General features: G+C 36.3%; 4 protein-coding genes across 5 annotated transcripts; 3 read left to right on the forward strand and 1 right to left on the reverse strand.

The window, feature by feature from the left end:
* The first annotated feature begins 1,526 nt into the window (after positions 1 to 1,526).
* On the forward strand, positions 1,527 to 9,724 carry LOC122567637. Of its 2 annotated transcripts, none has more exons than XM_043726421.1 (5): positions 1,527 to 2,726; positions 4,139 to 4,390; positions 6,826 to 7,149; positions 7,487 to 7,765; positions 8,406 to 9,724. In XM_043726421.1, the coding sequence occupies exons 1-5, from the start codon at positions 2,710 to 2,712 to the stop codon at positions 8,599 to 8,601; spliced, it is 1,068 nt and encodes a 355-aa protein (XP_043582356.1). In that variant the 5' UTR covers positions 1,527 to 2,709; the 3' UTR covers positions 8,602 to 9,724. The 2 variants fall into 2 exon arrangements, with proteins under 2 accessions (XP_043582356.1, XP_043582355.1); XM_043726420.1 differs by lacking the exon at positions 1,527 to 2,726 and adding an exon at positions 3,303 to 3,648.
* A 183-nt stretch (positions 9,725 to 9,907) lies between these two features.
* On the forward strand, positions 9,908 to 11,396 carry LOC122567639 (N-glycosylase/DNA lyase). Its single transcript, XM_043726423.1, has 3 exons — positions 9,908 to 10,177; positions 10,330 to 10,635; positions 10,696 to 11,396. The coding sequence occupies exons 1-3, from the start codon at positions 10,080 to 10,082 to the stop codon at positions 11,285 to 11,287; spliced, it is 996 nt and encodes a 331-aa protein (XP_043582358.1). The 5' UTR covers positions 9,908 to 10,079; the 3' UTR covers positions 11,288 to 11,396.
* A 1,065-nt stretch (positions 11,397 to 12,461) lies between these two features.
* LOC122567332 (SPRY domain-containing SOCS box protein 3-like) lies at positions 12,462 to 14,389 on the reverse strand. The gene is given in 8 exon segments (XM_043725709.1): positions 12,462 to 12,631; positions 12,737 to 12,839; positions 12,905 to 13,132; positions 13,199 to 13,427; positions 13,500 to 13,572; positions 13,574 to 13,685; positions 13,825 to 13,916; positions 14,245 to 14,389. Coding segments are annotated over 8 exon segments (924 nt in total). The 5' UTR covers positions 14,268 to 14,389; the 3' UTR covers positions 12,462 to 12,567.
* Positions 14,390 to 14,443: 54 nt separating this feature from the next.
* On the forward strand, positions 14,444 to 15,265 carry LOC122567334 (cytochrome c oxidase subunit 5A, mitochondrial). The gene is made up of 2 exons (XM_043725713.1): positions 14,444 to 14,754; positions 14,973 to 15,265. Exons 1-2 carry the CDS (start codon positions 14,550 to 14,552, stop codon positions 15,224 to 15,226), a joined length of 459 nt encoding a protein of 152 aa, XP_043581648.1. The 5' UTR covers positions 14,444 to 14,549; the 3' UTR covers positions 15,227 to 15,265.
* Positions 15,266 to 15,604: the final 339 nt, after the last annotated feature.

Genomic DNA, 15,604 nt, shown 5'->3' on the forward strand with positions numbered 1-15,604 from the left:
TACGAGGCAATTGGAAATCAGAACGGGATGACTTTTGTTCGGAGATCTTTTATGAGCCCCAAAAAGCGTGCATATGGAGACGGTAGTTCGTGGACGAACCCTCGAGGACCGAACAATCGAGTGCCCCAAGAACTACCTACTCACTTACAGACTCTCACCTCGACTAGTCTACCTTTGTCTGTCTCTTGTTCTCTCTCTGTCATTCCATTTCTCTCCCCCTCCCTTTTAACAACCCTGTCCTGCGGCACCGAGTCATAACCACAAGGAGTACAATGGGTGGAAACCACTGACGGCTTTTCACTGCCACTTCTTCGTCCCGCCAATTAATTTCCGTGGAGCCGATCTCGTTCCTCAAGGAGACCACTCAAGAGCTGCCGATGGATGAGCATAAATCTTCAAATCCGTCGTGTCGCCCTTCTTTCTCCCCTCCTTTTGCCTCGTGCTATTAACGCGTTTAACTTGTGAGATCCACCTGAGTTGAGAGTAAGACCCTCGAGTGTTCACGATGGGCCAGTCATTCATCTTTTTATGACGTACACGCGTCTAATTGTTACCTGTGTTTTATAGCTACTAGAATAAGCTATGTGACGGTATATGTTTCTTTGAAGAGGAAGGACTCGGAGGAATTTACAAGTTTTGGAAAGATAGAAAAGAATTTTCTTTTCTCGTTTGAGAACCTTTGGGTAATATTTTTTCGAGTAACGAGTAAATTTTTTTCTAATACGTAATCTGAAGATAAATTACGTTCTAAATTTCTCTATTGTTTTATATCTTTTATATTTAATTCTATTTATTCGTAAGATTCGAAGGATAATAGTGACGATGATATATTGTTGCAGCTACTGCAATATAAATAAGTAAGCTAATGGAGCATAATTTCACGGAGCCATCCGTGGGAACCCGGACATCTTCTTCAGGAGCATCTGCGAATAAAATATTCGCGGTGCACTGGTGGAAATAAGGAATCGTCGCGCAGGTGATCCATTTCAGAGAACGCGGGCAGCCCTCTATAAGTGACTAGCCGGCGGAAAAATTGAAAAGCCGCGCTAATTCGCGCGACAATGCTTTCCGGTTGCACGCCGGGACGAAAGTTTATCGCGAACCTCGCGAAGAACGACCTTTGGCTAGTCGCCAGTCGTGGTAAGATCTTGCGGGACTCATGGCCAATGACGAGGACTACTCATGTCGCGCTGATTTGTATAATTTATTATGAACGAACGTTTCGGCGACAATTTGGTCGACATCTTCCTGTTAAGAAAAATTTCCCAGTCAATCAAACGCTGACTTTGTCTGTACTATTGATGTCGATCATCGAATACTTTCTTTCGCAATGTATATGTAAAAAGGAAAGTCTGAGTTTCGATTAGTAGTAATTCTAACATGTTCATCCATTACGACCGGAAAATAGCTGACGAAACTAATGCTTCTTTACGTTGATTTATGAAAAGCGTTACATTTAGAAGATAATCGTTTTCTTGTTATTTGTATTAATACCAATATCGATAAACTAGTAAATTTATTTTGTATGATCGATTAGGTGAATCCACCGGGCTAAGAGGCAAACGACGAGGATGCACCAACATGCGACTCGTAACACGGAATCAGAGTCATGGCCCTCGGTAACCTCGACTTGCCTGTGTGACGCTCGGTGATGGATGCACCGGCATTTACCAAAGTCGCTCGCCAGCTCGCTAGAGTCGCCTAGACGATAGGAAGGATCAGGGTGTAAAAAAGCAGCGACTTGGTCGGTGGAAGGACAAAGGAAACGAAAGAAAGAGAAAGAGAAAGAGAAACAAGGGGGAGGAAGAAATGCGAGATCCAAAGACGGCTACAGAGGGGAAGAGAAAGAGAAATGAGGGAAAAAGGAAGGGAAAGAGGTGTGCGCGCGGAATTCAGAAGCGGAAAGAGGGATGAAAAAAAGGAAAGAGGGATAGAGCAGACAGGGAGTTAGAGTGAAAGAGTAAGAGGAAGAGAGCAGGGATTAGATCTTAGGGTGAGTGGGTAGGATTGGATTTGGCAGAGGCGGCTCCTCACGTTGGTGGTAGAAGGTTGCAGGAGAAGGAGGAAAGGGGAAGCAGAGACTTTGGTTGGTGTCCGAATGGTGGTGGGGTTGCAGATGGGGAAACGCATCGAACCAAGGGGAGAGCGTCAGAGAAGGAGAGACGTAAGTGACAGAATAGGTAGTGGTGTAGGTGAACTGGACAACCACCAGAACTCTCGCCAGTATTTAAGGGAGAGTCGCGAGCGTAGCGCGCCAGTTACTACGGCCGATTGCCTCCACGAGGTATCCCCGAGCTAAACGGAGCCACTGTGCACTGCACCGATTTCGCTCGAAAGAAAAGGGCGCGAAAAGTCTCAACCACGTGACTCGATTTTCCGAAACATTTCTCCCTTCGCCTGTTCTATTTGTATAATTCGCGACTCTGTTCCTTCGTTTGAAATTCATGTCGATTCAGTGAGGAAACACGTCGAAACATTACGAGTTAGAGCTTCCGAGTTGACAATTAACATTGGAAAATAAGATTTGAAATCCTTGATAGGAGAAGTGAGATAGTAAAAAGGTGGTTGAGTCCGTGATAGTCATCGAATATGAACGAATGTGCGTCCCGTGAGGAAGTTCGCAGCGGTTCACGGAAGTGCACTATTTATGGAAGAGTTTGAACCGCCGCGCCAAGGGCTCTTTGGAACTTTCGCTCGTGGACCGTGCAGATGAGCGTGCTACCAAGGTATCGTAATATTTTTCAGCTTATTTCAAGAGAAAAAGAAATTTCCAGGTATCGTCTCTTTTATCGCGTATAACCGACAAGATGTTAAGAACTCTTGAAAAGTAACCGGAACGATACGAATACGTGTAATTTTTATCTCGTTCTTTCAAACGCGATAATATTTTCGCGGACTGCATGGAATCATGTGTCATCATTCCAAGATTAGATGCTACCGCAATTCCAAATTTACTTCATGATTACTTTTATCACGAAGCTCGTTAAACTCTATCGACGGAAGGCTAATGTTTTATATAAAAAACGTTAAAATTTCTTTAATTAAACAAATTAAAACATTACAGAATTCCAAGATTCCAGAATCTTTCCCACGTTTCTATCTTACTGCTCGTTTTTACTTGTCTTTTGTCTAAATCTCTGAGAAGAGGGATTGTTTTGCAGCAGCAATGGAATTTCAGGACGCTAAAAAGATTAAAACATTACAACATTCAGATATCCAGATATTATTTCTTATTTTCTTTTTTTTTTATTTATTTACATTTTATGTGTATATATATGTTTGAGAAGAAAGATTTTTTCGGTGAGAGAACATTAGAAATTTGCGGAGTTTCTCGAGAAAAAATAATAAACAATCGTGGAACATATGGCTGTGCAGATATCATACGTGTTAATTACGTAAGAGCCAGCATACAGAGGCGCGGCTTCTTTTTATCTTGCCGATGAAAAGAAGATGATCGAGCCTGTGATGGCAAAGCGCCAAACAGTTCTCCGCGAACGACGAGAAGAAACTGCGACAGGATCGCGGGTGGTATCGGCCCCGGTGGCTTGTCAAAGCCATGGCTCGGTGCTTTAATTTCTTCAAATCGAAGCCAGAAATTGATACCTCCGTTACACCGTCCATCGATCCGACCAATTCTCTTTACAACCTGTCTGTTACTGAATTTGCCAATAATACAGATAATTCAAAGAGTACAGAAACGAACAGAGATTTCACTTTGAATAGACGAACGCTAAATTATTACACATAAACATGGAAAAATTTATATAACGATTTATAATTTATTCTAATCATAAACTGGGGGAAAGAAATATTTTTATATAGCGTTTTTACGTAAGCTTATTTAATAAAAAATAATGGTAACTGAAAGAATTTATTTGACAAATAACATAAAAGTCGAACGGAAAGTATATTTTCATAAAATTTATTTTATTTATTCTGAGAAGCTGCATATCTGAATAATATCAAAGAGGAAAAAGCTGGTCTGTAACGTTAAGCTGAATAGCGAGAGAGGAGATGTAACATGAAACTCCTCCGAATTCCTCCGGCCAGAAAATAAAAGGATAGAAATAAAATTCAATTTGCTACCAGGCATCGTGGCGGATAGCTTAACGAGGCAATAAATATCGCGTGTGTTCAGGGAAAGAAGGCGAATCATTTGGATCCCGTACTCGATGCTGCTGGCATTTGGGCTGCTCCTGGTGCTGTCGGACGCCGGAGCTGTTCACCAACAATCGAACCTCCTCCTACCGTTCACGAACGTCTCGTTTGGATTCGCCAAGGCCGCAACTAATCGCGGTATTTCAGTCACCAGGATTCTGCAGGACGGGGAACTCGAACGGGTGATTCGACTGCCTGGAATTTGCGCCAAGGAGACCATCGTCAATTGGGGGTAAATGATCTTCATCCTGTCTCTAAAAGAATGCTCCTTTTATTAGTTTTAAGAATCAAAGATCCTCTTCGAAGGTTCCTTCTTTTTTTTAAATATTTCTTTAAATCGTAAAGTCTAGGGCTATTTTCAATAGCATCGAATTTAATATCGATATCTCTCGTTTAATCCTTAGTTACAGAAGAGTAGATTTATTATTTCATTACCATTTGAGAATTCATTTATGTTTTCAATTCAAACCAAACAGTTACGTTAACAGTAACAATGATTTTAATAAATAAAATTATCAAGAAGCTTAGAGTCTACGTACCTATAGTAAAATTGCAAAAATACGAATGTCTGTAGTTTAAAATTTACTGCATCATACAAAGTCAATTCTCTGAAATGTTTCTGCATCGATTCCCACCTAGTCGACTCACGACCGCGTAGTATACATATTAATCGCGAATAAACTTCGTGAAAACACTTGGCAAAAATTTCTTCTTGAAACGCGAAGTTCGATTGTTTTTCCGATCGACGTTAGAGTAACATCGTAGCATCCTCTTTGCCTGGAATAACATTTCCTTCAACTAGGAGGGAACAAATCTCCTGAAGAGACAGCATCTCACGACTACAACCCTCCCGTGAAACCGTAGGAGTCGGTGTTAGCGAAGAGGAAAACAATGCCTCCTTTCAGCATTGCCAATACGCGTGGGAGCCACGAGACTGGCTACGTATGCATTTAACTTCGGTTACCTCTTTCAATACGCCGCGCGTCGTCGTTTTTACATCGACTAACTGATACCGGGCATACGTTTGCAGTTTACTGGACGCGCGTCCTTGTCAGCCGGAAACTGCATAGAATTACCACAGCGCTAAATCGAGTCGGTCGGATTTTTTTCTTTAAAAAGAGACTCGCGTATTTCCCTCTTCCTCGTGTGAGTGTGCCTCTTCCTCGCGATTCTTTCTTTTTAAAGATCCAATGCGTCCAGATGCTTCTTCTCCCTTGAAGATTTACGACTAAAGGTTTAGAAAATAATAGAAAGATTCTCTCGGAGAGAAAAAAATTAAAAAATTTTTCAATTCGCTACGGTCCTCGAATTTTCATCCCAACCAATGATTGATTTCAAACGAAACAGTAACGTTAGATATTCCGGTTGAACGATCGTATGGAAAGATTTTTTTTTTATTTAAAAAACGATATTATACTTTCAAACACGAAAATTAAAAGCGAAGGGTACTTTCCAGCAAGTATTAGATCGTACAACGATGGTTATATCGTGTTTTGTTAAATTTTCGGATCGAAAACAATTTATCGCGTACAGCCGTGGACAGCAACCGCTAAGCCAACCGAGGCCTTAAGCCGAAAAGCGGCAAGTTAAGTAAGCAAGGATTAGGTGGAAGCAGGAGACCGAACATCGAGAACGGTCCCAGAGCTGCTGGCCTCGGACCAGCGGTTGTAACTCATCTGCGGATACTCTCACGAGGATACCAGGGAATTCCACGACCGCGAAACGTCACCTTGCACTTAAATCGGTGAAAGCTCTTTTGCTGTAACGAGAAAAGCACGCGGCTTGCCTGTTCTCATGATTCGCCAACGACACCATCGTTCTCGAACCATCAATTCTTCAACGAGAAACGAAATCTTCCGATTCGATGAATACGTTAGAGAACTCCAATCCTTTCGGTTTACGATTTCCTTGGCAATTGTTTACACGTTTGATTCATAGTAACGAGTCACGATTGTCAACTAGATGAAAAATAACGAAGAATGATTCTACTTGTATCAAAGTTCGCAAAATGTGAGATTAGAAGATGAAAAAATAGGATCAGGGCTAAAAGAATTGCTTGAATGGAACGCTCTATGCTCAATTGTAAATAGTACTGCGAAATAGAAGGTTTATCGTTTCTTAATCACCCAAAGTGATTCATACATAACAAGTAGACGAAAAGACACGTATTGGAACGAGAACACATGGATGGAACATTGTTATCGGGGAACAGCCGTCGACGAATTTAACGATGACCATTTAACGTCGAAGATGTTTATCGACGAGTTGAAAAGAAGGCGGGGGAGCATCAATCATAGCTGCACGTTAATCACGAGGAAGTATCGTGCAACGCGTGCGTGTGATCAATCTAGCGTGAATTACTCGGGCATCGCGTTAGGGTTTTAGCTGCTTTAAATGAGCGTATTAAATTAAAGGTGCGTCTCTTCTTGTATCATTCGTCGTCGATGTGAAAAGAACTAACAACTAAAAAAACGCCAAAAAGAAAAAAGCTCAAGCTACTTGAGAAGAATATTTTTCGCGTTATACGCAACTGATAGTTTATTAAAATTCATGTTAGGGAAAGATAATTCATTTTCTAAGCTTTGGCATATATCGTCATAACATTTTTAAATTGCAGTGATTTAAATAATAATTCTATTCTTTATAATACATGTATGACTGTGATAGGGATACGGACGTAGCACTGAGGCAGGTCTGGCTACAGGAGACGGCCAGAAAGGTGCAACTGATATACGAGGGTGGCACGCTTACTGACTGCGTGGACGAGAAACTCGATGTCGGTGACGAGAGATCCTGCACATCAAGCACGCACTTGGACGACGATTACGACGATGAAACGTCCGTCGAACTGTTCGACGTGGACGATCAGGAGGACTCGTCGAGGATCCCGCAGGACCTCTCCTGGCTCTCGTCCACGTCGGATCTACGTCATCGGTGCACCCATGTAAGGAACAGGGCGCGAAATCAATTAATTTCACAACATCGACGAAGGTATAAAAACTATAATAAAAAGAAAATGTATGAAATATAGCATAGAATAAAAAAACTGTGATCTTGTTTTATGGTATCATCTAAGAATATAACGAAATATAGCGAGATTCAGTCATTGAATCACTTTGGATAGAAATAATGAATAAAATCTTGGATAAAGGTTTTTTAACCAGTCTATCTCGATGTGCTAGTTAACTTTTTTTTTCAAATATATCATAAAGACACTTTCAGCTTTGCTAAATCGATAAAACGAATTTTTAAAATAGAAGAATTATCTACTTGTCGTACTTGTTACAGAGATAGAGAGAGTTTTTTCTATATATATCACGTAATACAGGAAATACTCGAAGCTTTTAAACGGAACGAGCAGCAGTCACCGCCAGAGACGAGGTAAGAGCCGCTCGCGAAGGGACTTGTTGATGATCCCCGGGACACAATGGTGCGGCCGCGGTCATCGGGCCACGAAATACACGAATCTGGGCGGTTTTGGCACGGCAGATGCCTGCTGTCGCAGACACGACACGGCGTGTCCTTTTTTCATCCCGGCTTTCGAGACGCGCTACGGTCTTTTCAACTGGGGTATCTCGAGCATGATGCATTGTGCCTGTGACGAACGGTATCGAACAGTATCGATTACAGTACTGCTTTGCTAACTAGCCTCAGATCTGGCCAATTAACTATGGAGGACCTCTGTCAAGGTCCTGTTACATTACTCAATTAATATTATTATTATAGTCGATTGATATTACAAATCGCAAGTTACAAATTATCGATGCTAAGAAGTTTCACGTGAAATTGATAGAGAGATAGAGTTTAGCTGGAATTTCCTATAAGGACGCTTTCAGTTCAGTTAGACGCAGCGTTCATACACAGAGATTTTCTAACAGTGTGAGATTGCTTGTAGTACGATACATCGAAGAAGCGTATTTCGCACAAACGATCTCCAACTATTGCATTTGTATCAAACGTACGCGTTTTATAGGAAATTCCATCCTTAGACAGCAATAGCCGAGTTGTCTAAAGTTGTTAGTCAGTCTATATAGAATCAGTTGAGTGTCGGGATTCGGGCGTCGATGTCAGACAAATGAAATAAAAAAGATACATTTCCAAGAAGTTGCTTCAAGAGTAAAGATGACCAACTCTTAGCGAGATAAAATTTTGGCCAGTTAGCAAGACAATCTGTAGATTCAAATGAATTTATCAAAGACCAATCCGAATGCGAATGGAATTTATCAGATTCTTTATCATATTTACAGATTTCGTACGTGTTTAAAGATGGCAGACACAGCATCCGCGAATTTTATCGGAAAAATCTTCTTTGACGTTCTAAGAACGAAATGTTTTATATTGAAACCGCAAAAGGTTTGTACGAAATGGTCCTGGATGGGCAAATGCCAGCATCACGAATACCGAAAGCAGGCTCATGTCCGTGAAAATGTTCCTTATCATTAAATTAAATGGAAGAGATTTAAAAAGAGAGCGACGAATGTTTGAGAATATTCTTTTTCTAGAGATGTCAATACCAATTCTCAGGGATGTAATAGTTTATCGAAAGTATTCGATCATGACCCGACCGGTCATTTTTGGACAACAGATCACAGATAAAAGCAGTCATCCTCTTTGACCGTCTGAATGACAGAATGACAATACGTAGTGGTCGCTATAGAAAGTGTAATCATTAGAGTAGTTTGACGACATTTTTATGTCATATTTCAGTTCTTTGCGTCGATTCTTTGTAAGATCGAGTTAATCTTCATTTATAATTGAAAAGTTAATTAGTCGAGCATCTGGAATCTTTCAAACATATCAACTACGAAAATCATATGAAGCTGATTTACTTATATAAAAGTGATTTATATTTAATTTTTCATATTTGCAAGGTCAGATTCGTTTTAGACTACTGATTTTTACTTAGTGGCTTAATGGTAAAATGAAATGAAATGGAGAAATGAAATCGTTCGAAATAGACAGGGTATCATTTTTATTATCTATATACTATGTAGTCGTTATTGTCTTTGAAAATGCCAAATAAATTATTCTGTAGATAAATTATAATAAAACTGTACATATCATGAGTAGCATAATTTTTCAAGCATAAGAAACTAGAAAAAATCGCTATATTAACAAGTAGTTTAGAAAATGAAAAAAATCTCTTTCCTAAAAAATTGTTGACTCTTGTAATTAGAAATCTGCGTAATAGTTCACTTGCTTTTATCTTATTTTCTTGGTTACGTGTACGGTAACGCTGATTCCGCGTTAATTGTGCTCGTGCATGTATTCTGTATGATTGTATTTATGTATGAATGAGTCATGTTCTTGCCATGTAAAAATGTTGAAAAGAAAATCAAGATTGTAACGATACAAAAGTATTTAAATATTTAAATATACGCTATATTTAAATGCGACATATAAAAAATAAGTGTAATAAGTTAAATATGCAATATCTCCTCGTATTGTATAAATGAAAATAATTCATAGATATATAAATATAAACTATCAAAATTCTTAACAGTAGGTACATCGTTGTAAATATGTATAATAGTGATATAGTACTAACATATTTAATAAAGGATGCATTATAAAAATAATTAGAATAAAACCTTATAAAAATTATCAAAATTCATATACATATCTTTTGCATCTTCCTCTACAACTATTCGAGATTTGGATTCAAATTCAAAATCGAATTTGGCGCGTTATTAAATGCGCACGTGTTTCCGTTATTCCACTTGCACAAATTGCGCGCGGTTTATCTATTTATATTATATTATCTGTTTTGTAAGAAAATAAACGTTTAAAACTGTTAATCCTGTACGAATAATCGAAATTTCTAGTATTACAAATTTCTCCTGCCTTGTATTAAATATAGTGCATTAATAGAAAAGATTAAGATCTATTTGTCAAGCAATGTAAGACATTTGGAAGGAAAGATGCACGAAAATGAAGTAAGAACAAAGCATGGTAAAATCGTTTGCTTGTCGTCGGAATTAGATTTAGGCATTACGTTAAAAGGCGGTCAAAGTTTCAGGTAATCTTTTTAATGACATAATTAATCTTTTACAAAAACATAACCAATATTTTTTTAGTACTTCTCATTCGTCTAACATAATTTTCCCGTGAGCTTTGAAATAACATAGTCTTGCTTCCTACAAATAACGTATAAAATAATTATTTTTATAGATGGTTTAATTACAATAATGGATATAGAGGAGTCTTTGGCGGATATGTTTGGACTCTTACGCAACATGATAATCATCTATTCTACAATGTACAAGGCCCACTAGTAGATTCTAAAAATTATGACGTGATTTTGTCTGACTACTTTAGATTGAACGAGTGTTTACAAGACCTGTGTAAAAAATGGACTGTAGCGGATCGACATTTTAAAGAATCATTAAACAAAACAAATGGTGTTAGAATACTAAATCAAGATGTTGTTGAAAATGTATTTTCTTTTATATGTAGTTCTAACAACAATATCCAAAGGTTTGTGAGGTAAAATACTTTAATTTATATACCATACGTTTAAATATATCATTATTTTAGGATATCAGGAATGGTAGAAAAATTATGTATGTTCTTTGGTGAAAAAATTTGCTCAATCGAAGGCAAAGATTATTACAAGTTTCCATCTATTGAGGCATTAGCTAGTAAAGATGTTGAAAGTAAATTAAAAGAAGAAAAATTTGGGTATCGTGCGAGATATATAGCAAATGCAGCAATGCATTTGATAGATCTTGGTGGAAAACAATGGCTTTCAAATTTACACAAAAAGAACAATACATCATATGCTAAAGCTAGGGAACAACTAATTATTCTTCCTGGGATTGGTCCAAAAGTTGCAGATTGTGTATGTTTAATGTCATTAGGTCACTTAGAGGCTATTCCTGTAGACACTCATATTTTTCAAATAGCTAGGGCAAGGTATTTACCTCATTTAGAACAATATAAAACTGTCACCCCAAAAATTCATGAAGAAATTAGTAACTATTTACGCGAATTATGGGGTCCTTTAGCTGGATGGGCTCAAGCTCTTGTCTTTTGTGCAAAAATTAATGATATTTCTGCTCGTACCAGATCGCGTATCAAGCGTAAAAATAGTACAAGTAGCATGTCACAAAATCTTAAGAAATTTTAACCCTTAGAGTGCTATGGACGCATATATGCGTCTGGCGAAAGTCATCAGTGTGAACTAAGGACGCATATATACGTTTGTCAATTTTTCCGAGCACCTACGCAGAAGTAATACTATTACGTTTATGTGAAATAAATATAAATGTATTTCAATGTTAATGTCGCGTTCGAAGAAACTGCCTTTTTTTTTTATTTAATACTGTCCAATTTGGACATTTGGTAGAATTGAAACTGTCTTTGAGAGAATATTGGTCTACGGACGAACTGTTGAAAAGCAATATTTTCCGCAAAATAATAGCACGAGATCGATACATGGTATTATTACAAATGTTGCACTTTAACGATAATAATACAGTAAGTGACGATCTTTTAGCGAAAATACGACCAGTAATCGATAAATTAAAAATTTCCTTTTCGCAGTCATTTGCACATTATGAAAATCTATGCGTCGACGAAAGTCTTTTGCTGTACAAGGGCAGATGTTATTTTAAACAGTTTATACCATCCAAGAGAAGTAGGTTCGGCATTAAATTATTTCTCCTTAGTGACTGTAAAACTAATTATGTATTGGACTTCATAATTTATACTGGACAATAAACAAACATTAGTAGAAGTAACACAGCCATTGGAATCTCTGGAGATGTGATGATGCTGCTTCAGCCATATCTTAGAAAGGGCCATACACTAATTACGGATAATTGGTAGACGAGTCCACGTTTATATACCTTATTACACGAAAACAAAACCAACGCATTTGGAACCGTTCGTCAAAATAGGAGAGACATGCCCCACATGGAAGAAAAGTTGAAGAGTGGAAAAATGTGCTACTGATCAACTAGCATGGCAGGAAGAGGGAAGAGAAAAAGGATTTACCGTTTCGTTTAGTTGATAGACATTTTCCATAAAAATGCCCTAATCGTGCCGGCACAACACAATTATCAAGAAGAAAATGTGTTGTTTGTGTAAAAAATAAGAGAAGGAACGATACGCGATACGAATGCAGAAAATGCGATATCGGATTATGTATTGATAATTGTTTTGAAATTTTTCACGCACAACTGGATTATTAACTTGTGTTATATTTATTAAATGTAGTTTTCTAGTTTACTACCAAAAGTCTAGTTTATTGTAAATTTCAATGTTTATGATAAATAATTAATACTAAAAAATAACGCCCTTGAATCATTTAATCTCATACAAAAGAATTACTACAATTTATTACAATTTTCGCTTTGAATAGTCAATCAACAGAGTTCAGTATAGCGAAAAAGTATTCAGTCCACATCAATCGTCAGCGCTGGCCGCACGCCATTTGTAAAAACTGATTAGGCTCCCAATATTCAGCACTCTAAGGCTTAATAATATTTTTACTTAATATTTAAAAATATTTTATCTATAAATTAGAAATTTTACAACTAATTTGAGACCATGTCTGTTATCTACATCCTCTCACCTACACATTTTCTTCCTTTTTATACCCCTACCCATTAGTGCTAATTCAAAGTCATCTTCAACATAATTTGCTAGAAATTCGAGTTTATCCTTATTCTCATCATCTGAAGAAAAGAACAACATTTAAATTATAAATTATTAATTGTACATTTCTTTGTAAATAACTTACATGGACGAGTTTTTAATATATCTGCAAAAATGCTCTGAGTAAGGTATCGTAATCCAGGAATCATAGTTGATAAATATGCTCTATGTGATGATTTTAATACTGACAAACAAGATACTGATAAAGAAGCTGGCACAGAACAGCTATGAGTCAATCTCATTATACTGTGTGCAGCTGTGGAACACACCATAGAATATAATGCAAAATTCCTTAATCCATTAAAAGCAATACCTAAATCATAAAGGTATTACAAGGAAAAATATAAATACGTTCATATTTGCAATATTATGAATTTACCTAGTGGTTTCCTGTTAGAAAAAAATTCTAGGGTGCCTCTCCATGTATCCAAGTGTACCCCTACTAAGCTACCTTGCCCGAAATCAGCGCCATAATAACATTTCTTACCAGCATGTTATATATATCCATAGCAAGAAAAACCAAAAGATTCTTTATCGTGCCCAAGAAAGGAACAGAAGTTATTCTCTGCACTATTTAAATTCATATTACTTGTACCAACTCCAACTATCTGAAAATTTTGTATTATTAATAGAAACAAAATATAGATTATATATCATTAATTTCTATTGAAGATACTTACAATACCAGTTCCACAAATATCAGAAAGCATTTTAACTTCCCAATAATGATGCCTGCCTTTTTCTAATGTTTGTACCTCTCACAACTGTATCATAATTATGGCTATTGTGAAATTCAACTGTTAAATTATTTTCAGATAAAACGATGGAATATGTATCATTTTCTTTGTCCCATGTCCATTCATGCACTAGGTATACAAAAAGATAATATTTATGTGAATTTTGGTATTTGTGAAAAAATTGGATTTAAATTATTAGACGGTTGCTAATGAAAAAAAGAAAGAAAAATGAGAATCATTTAACGCTATTTTAAATATCTTGTCATACCATTATTTTCTCCGCAACGACAGGTAGTTAGTGAAGTACAATTACAGAACCTTGCATACCGCCGTTTAGGGTTGTACTTGAAATCCATCATTCTGCAATTAAAATATTTCCACTGTTCTTCAACTATTCTTCTACAGTAAATTATCACACTACACTGTATTATTGTACTTTGATTTACTTATGATCAGCGCTAATCTAATGAATGTACAAGTAAAATATTCATGTACATAATGGCATCGTGTACAAACACACGTGTAAGTACTTACATATGATAAACTCGTCACAATTAAATTTGTATGTAAATTGTTTGAAAAATATGAAAAAATAATATATAATAATAATATTGTCATAATAATAATGAATAACTCAAATTATATATAAATGTACGTTTTTAGTATTTTCTAAATTTTATTGACTTACATTTGCAAAATATTTAATGTCATTTAAAAAAATCTAGATAATAAATTATACATGTATTGCAATTGGGTTACTTTTAAAAATTATATACAGTGACGTAAAAGTAATATGAAAACATTTGATAATTGAAACAGGCGGTACAAGATCTGCAAACATGTAAATTGAACGCTTTACTACTTTTAGGTTGGCAAAAATGTTTCGATCGAACTCAAAGCAAGTTCCGTCTTCTTCTGATATTACGCAAGAAGCCAATCGTGCAGCCTTGCTATCATATTCAATTGAATTTTCAGTAACATTTCATCGAAAAAATGTTACGATTTGTGGGAAGACAAGCAAATAATATCATAAGAAATTCTCTACTACCACGCGCTACAGTTGTAAGTCGAAATGTTCGTGCCTCCCACGATGGCCCAGAAGAAAGTGAGGAGGAATTTAATAAGCAATACGTGAGTTATCTAAGTCGTCCAAATCTCGATCACTGGGAAATTCGCCGAGTTTTTAACAAATTAGCAGGTTAGTAATTACGTAGTTATATCATGTTTTACAATCACAATTATTTTTTAACAATTTAAATGACAAACATTTCGAGTAATTTAAATCGAACAGTAACATTCTATTTTCAAAAAATTTGTTTTCGAATCTTCTTCCTCATTTATTTAAATAGTCAGATTGAAATAACTATTATTGTAGCAGTATTATAATAATTGTTCTAACCGTCATTGTCTTTTCAGGTTTAGATCTTGTACCAGATCCAGTTATTATTTGTGCTGCATTAAGGGCTTGCAGGAAACTGAACGATTTTGCTCTTGCTATTAGGATTTTGGAGATGGTAAAGGATAAATGTGGAAGCAAACTTAACGAAATTTATCCTTACATTTTACAAGAAATCAGACCTACATTAGATGAATTAGGTATCAACACCCCAGAAGAGCTTGGTTATGATAAGCCTGAATTAGCGCTTCAATCTATTGATGATATACATTAATTATTGATTCTAAATTAATAAACATAGTATCTACGCTTAGAGGTGCTTTCTATTAGACTTGTCACAAATAAACAAAAAATCAATTTTTAAATCAGGATAAAAGAATACCAATTGTCATGTCTCTTATTAAATATTGATTTTGATAAATATTTATCATATGTCGTATCTGTTTCATACATGAAGCATATTGTTCATGAATTGGAAAAATATATGAAACATGTATTATTTATATATTGCTTTTCAAGACTTAATAGTCTTAATAGATCATGAAACAAAATGATATGTATATATTATATTTTAATTGCAACTTCTATTGGTTCCTTATGTTGCCTCGAAATGTTTAATATTCTTCAAGTTTCCTTCTTTTTTACATCAAAA

This window comes from Bombus pyrosoma, linkage group LG5, assembly GCF_014825855.1.
Source record: "Bombus pyrosoma isolate SC7728 linkage group LG5, ASM1482585v1, whole genome shotgun sequence".
Classification (NCBI taxonomy): domain Eukaryota; kingdom Metazoa; phylum Arthropoda; class Insecta; order Hymenoptera; family Apidae; genus Bombus; species Bombus pyrosoma.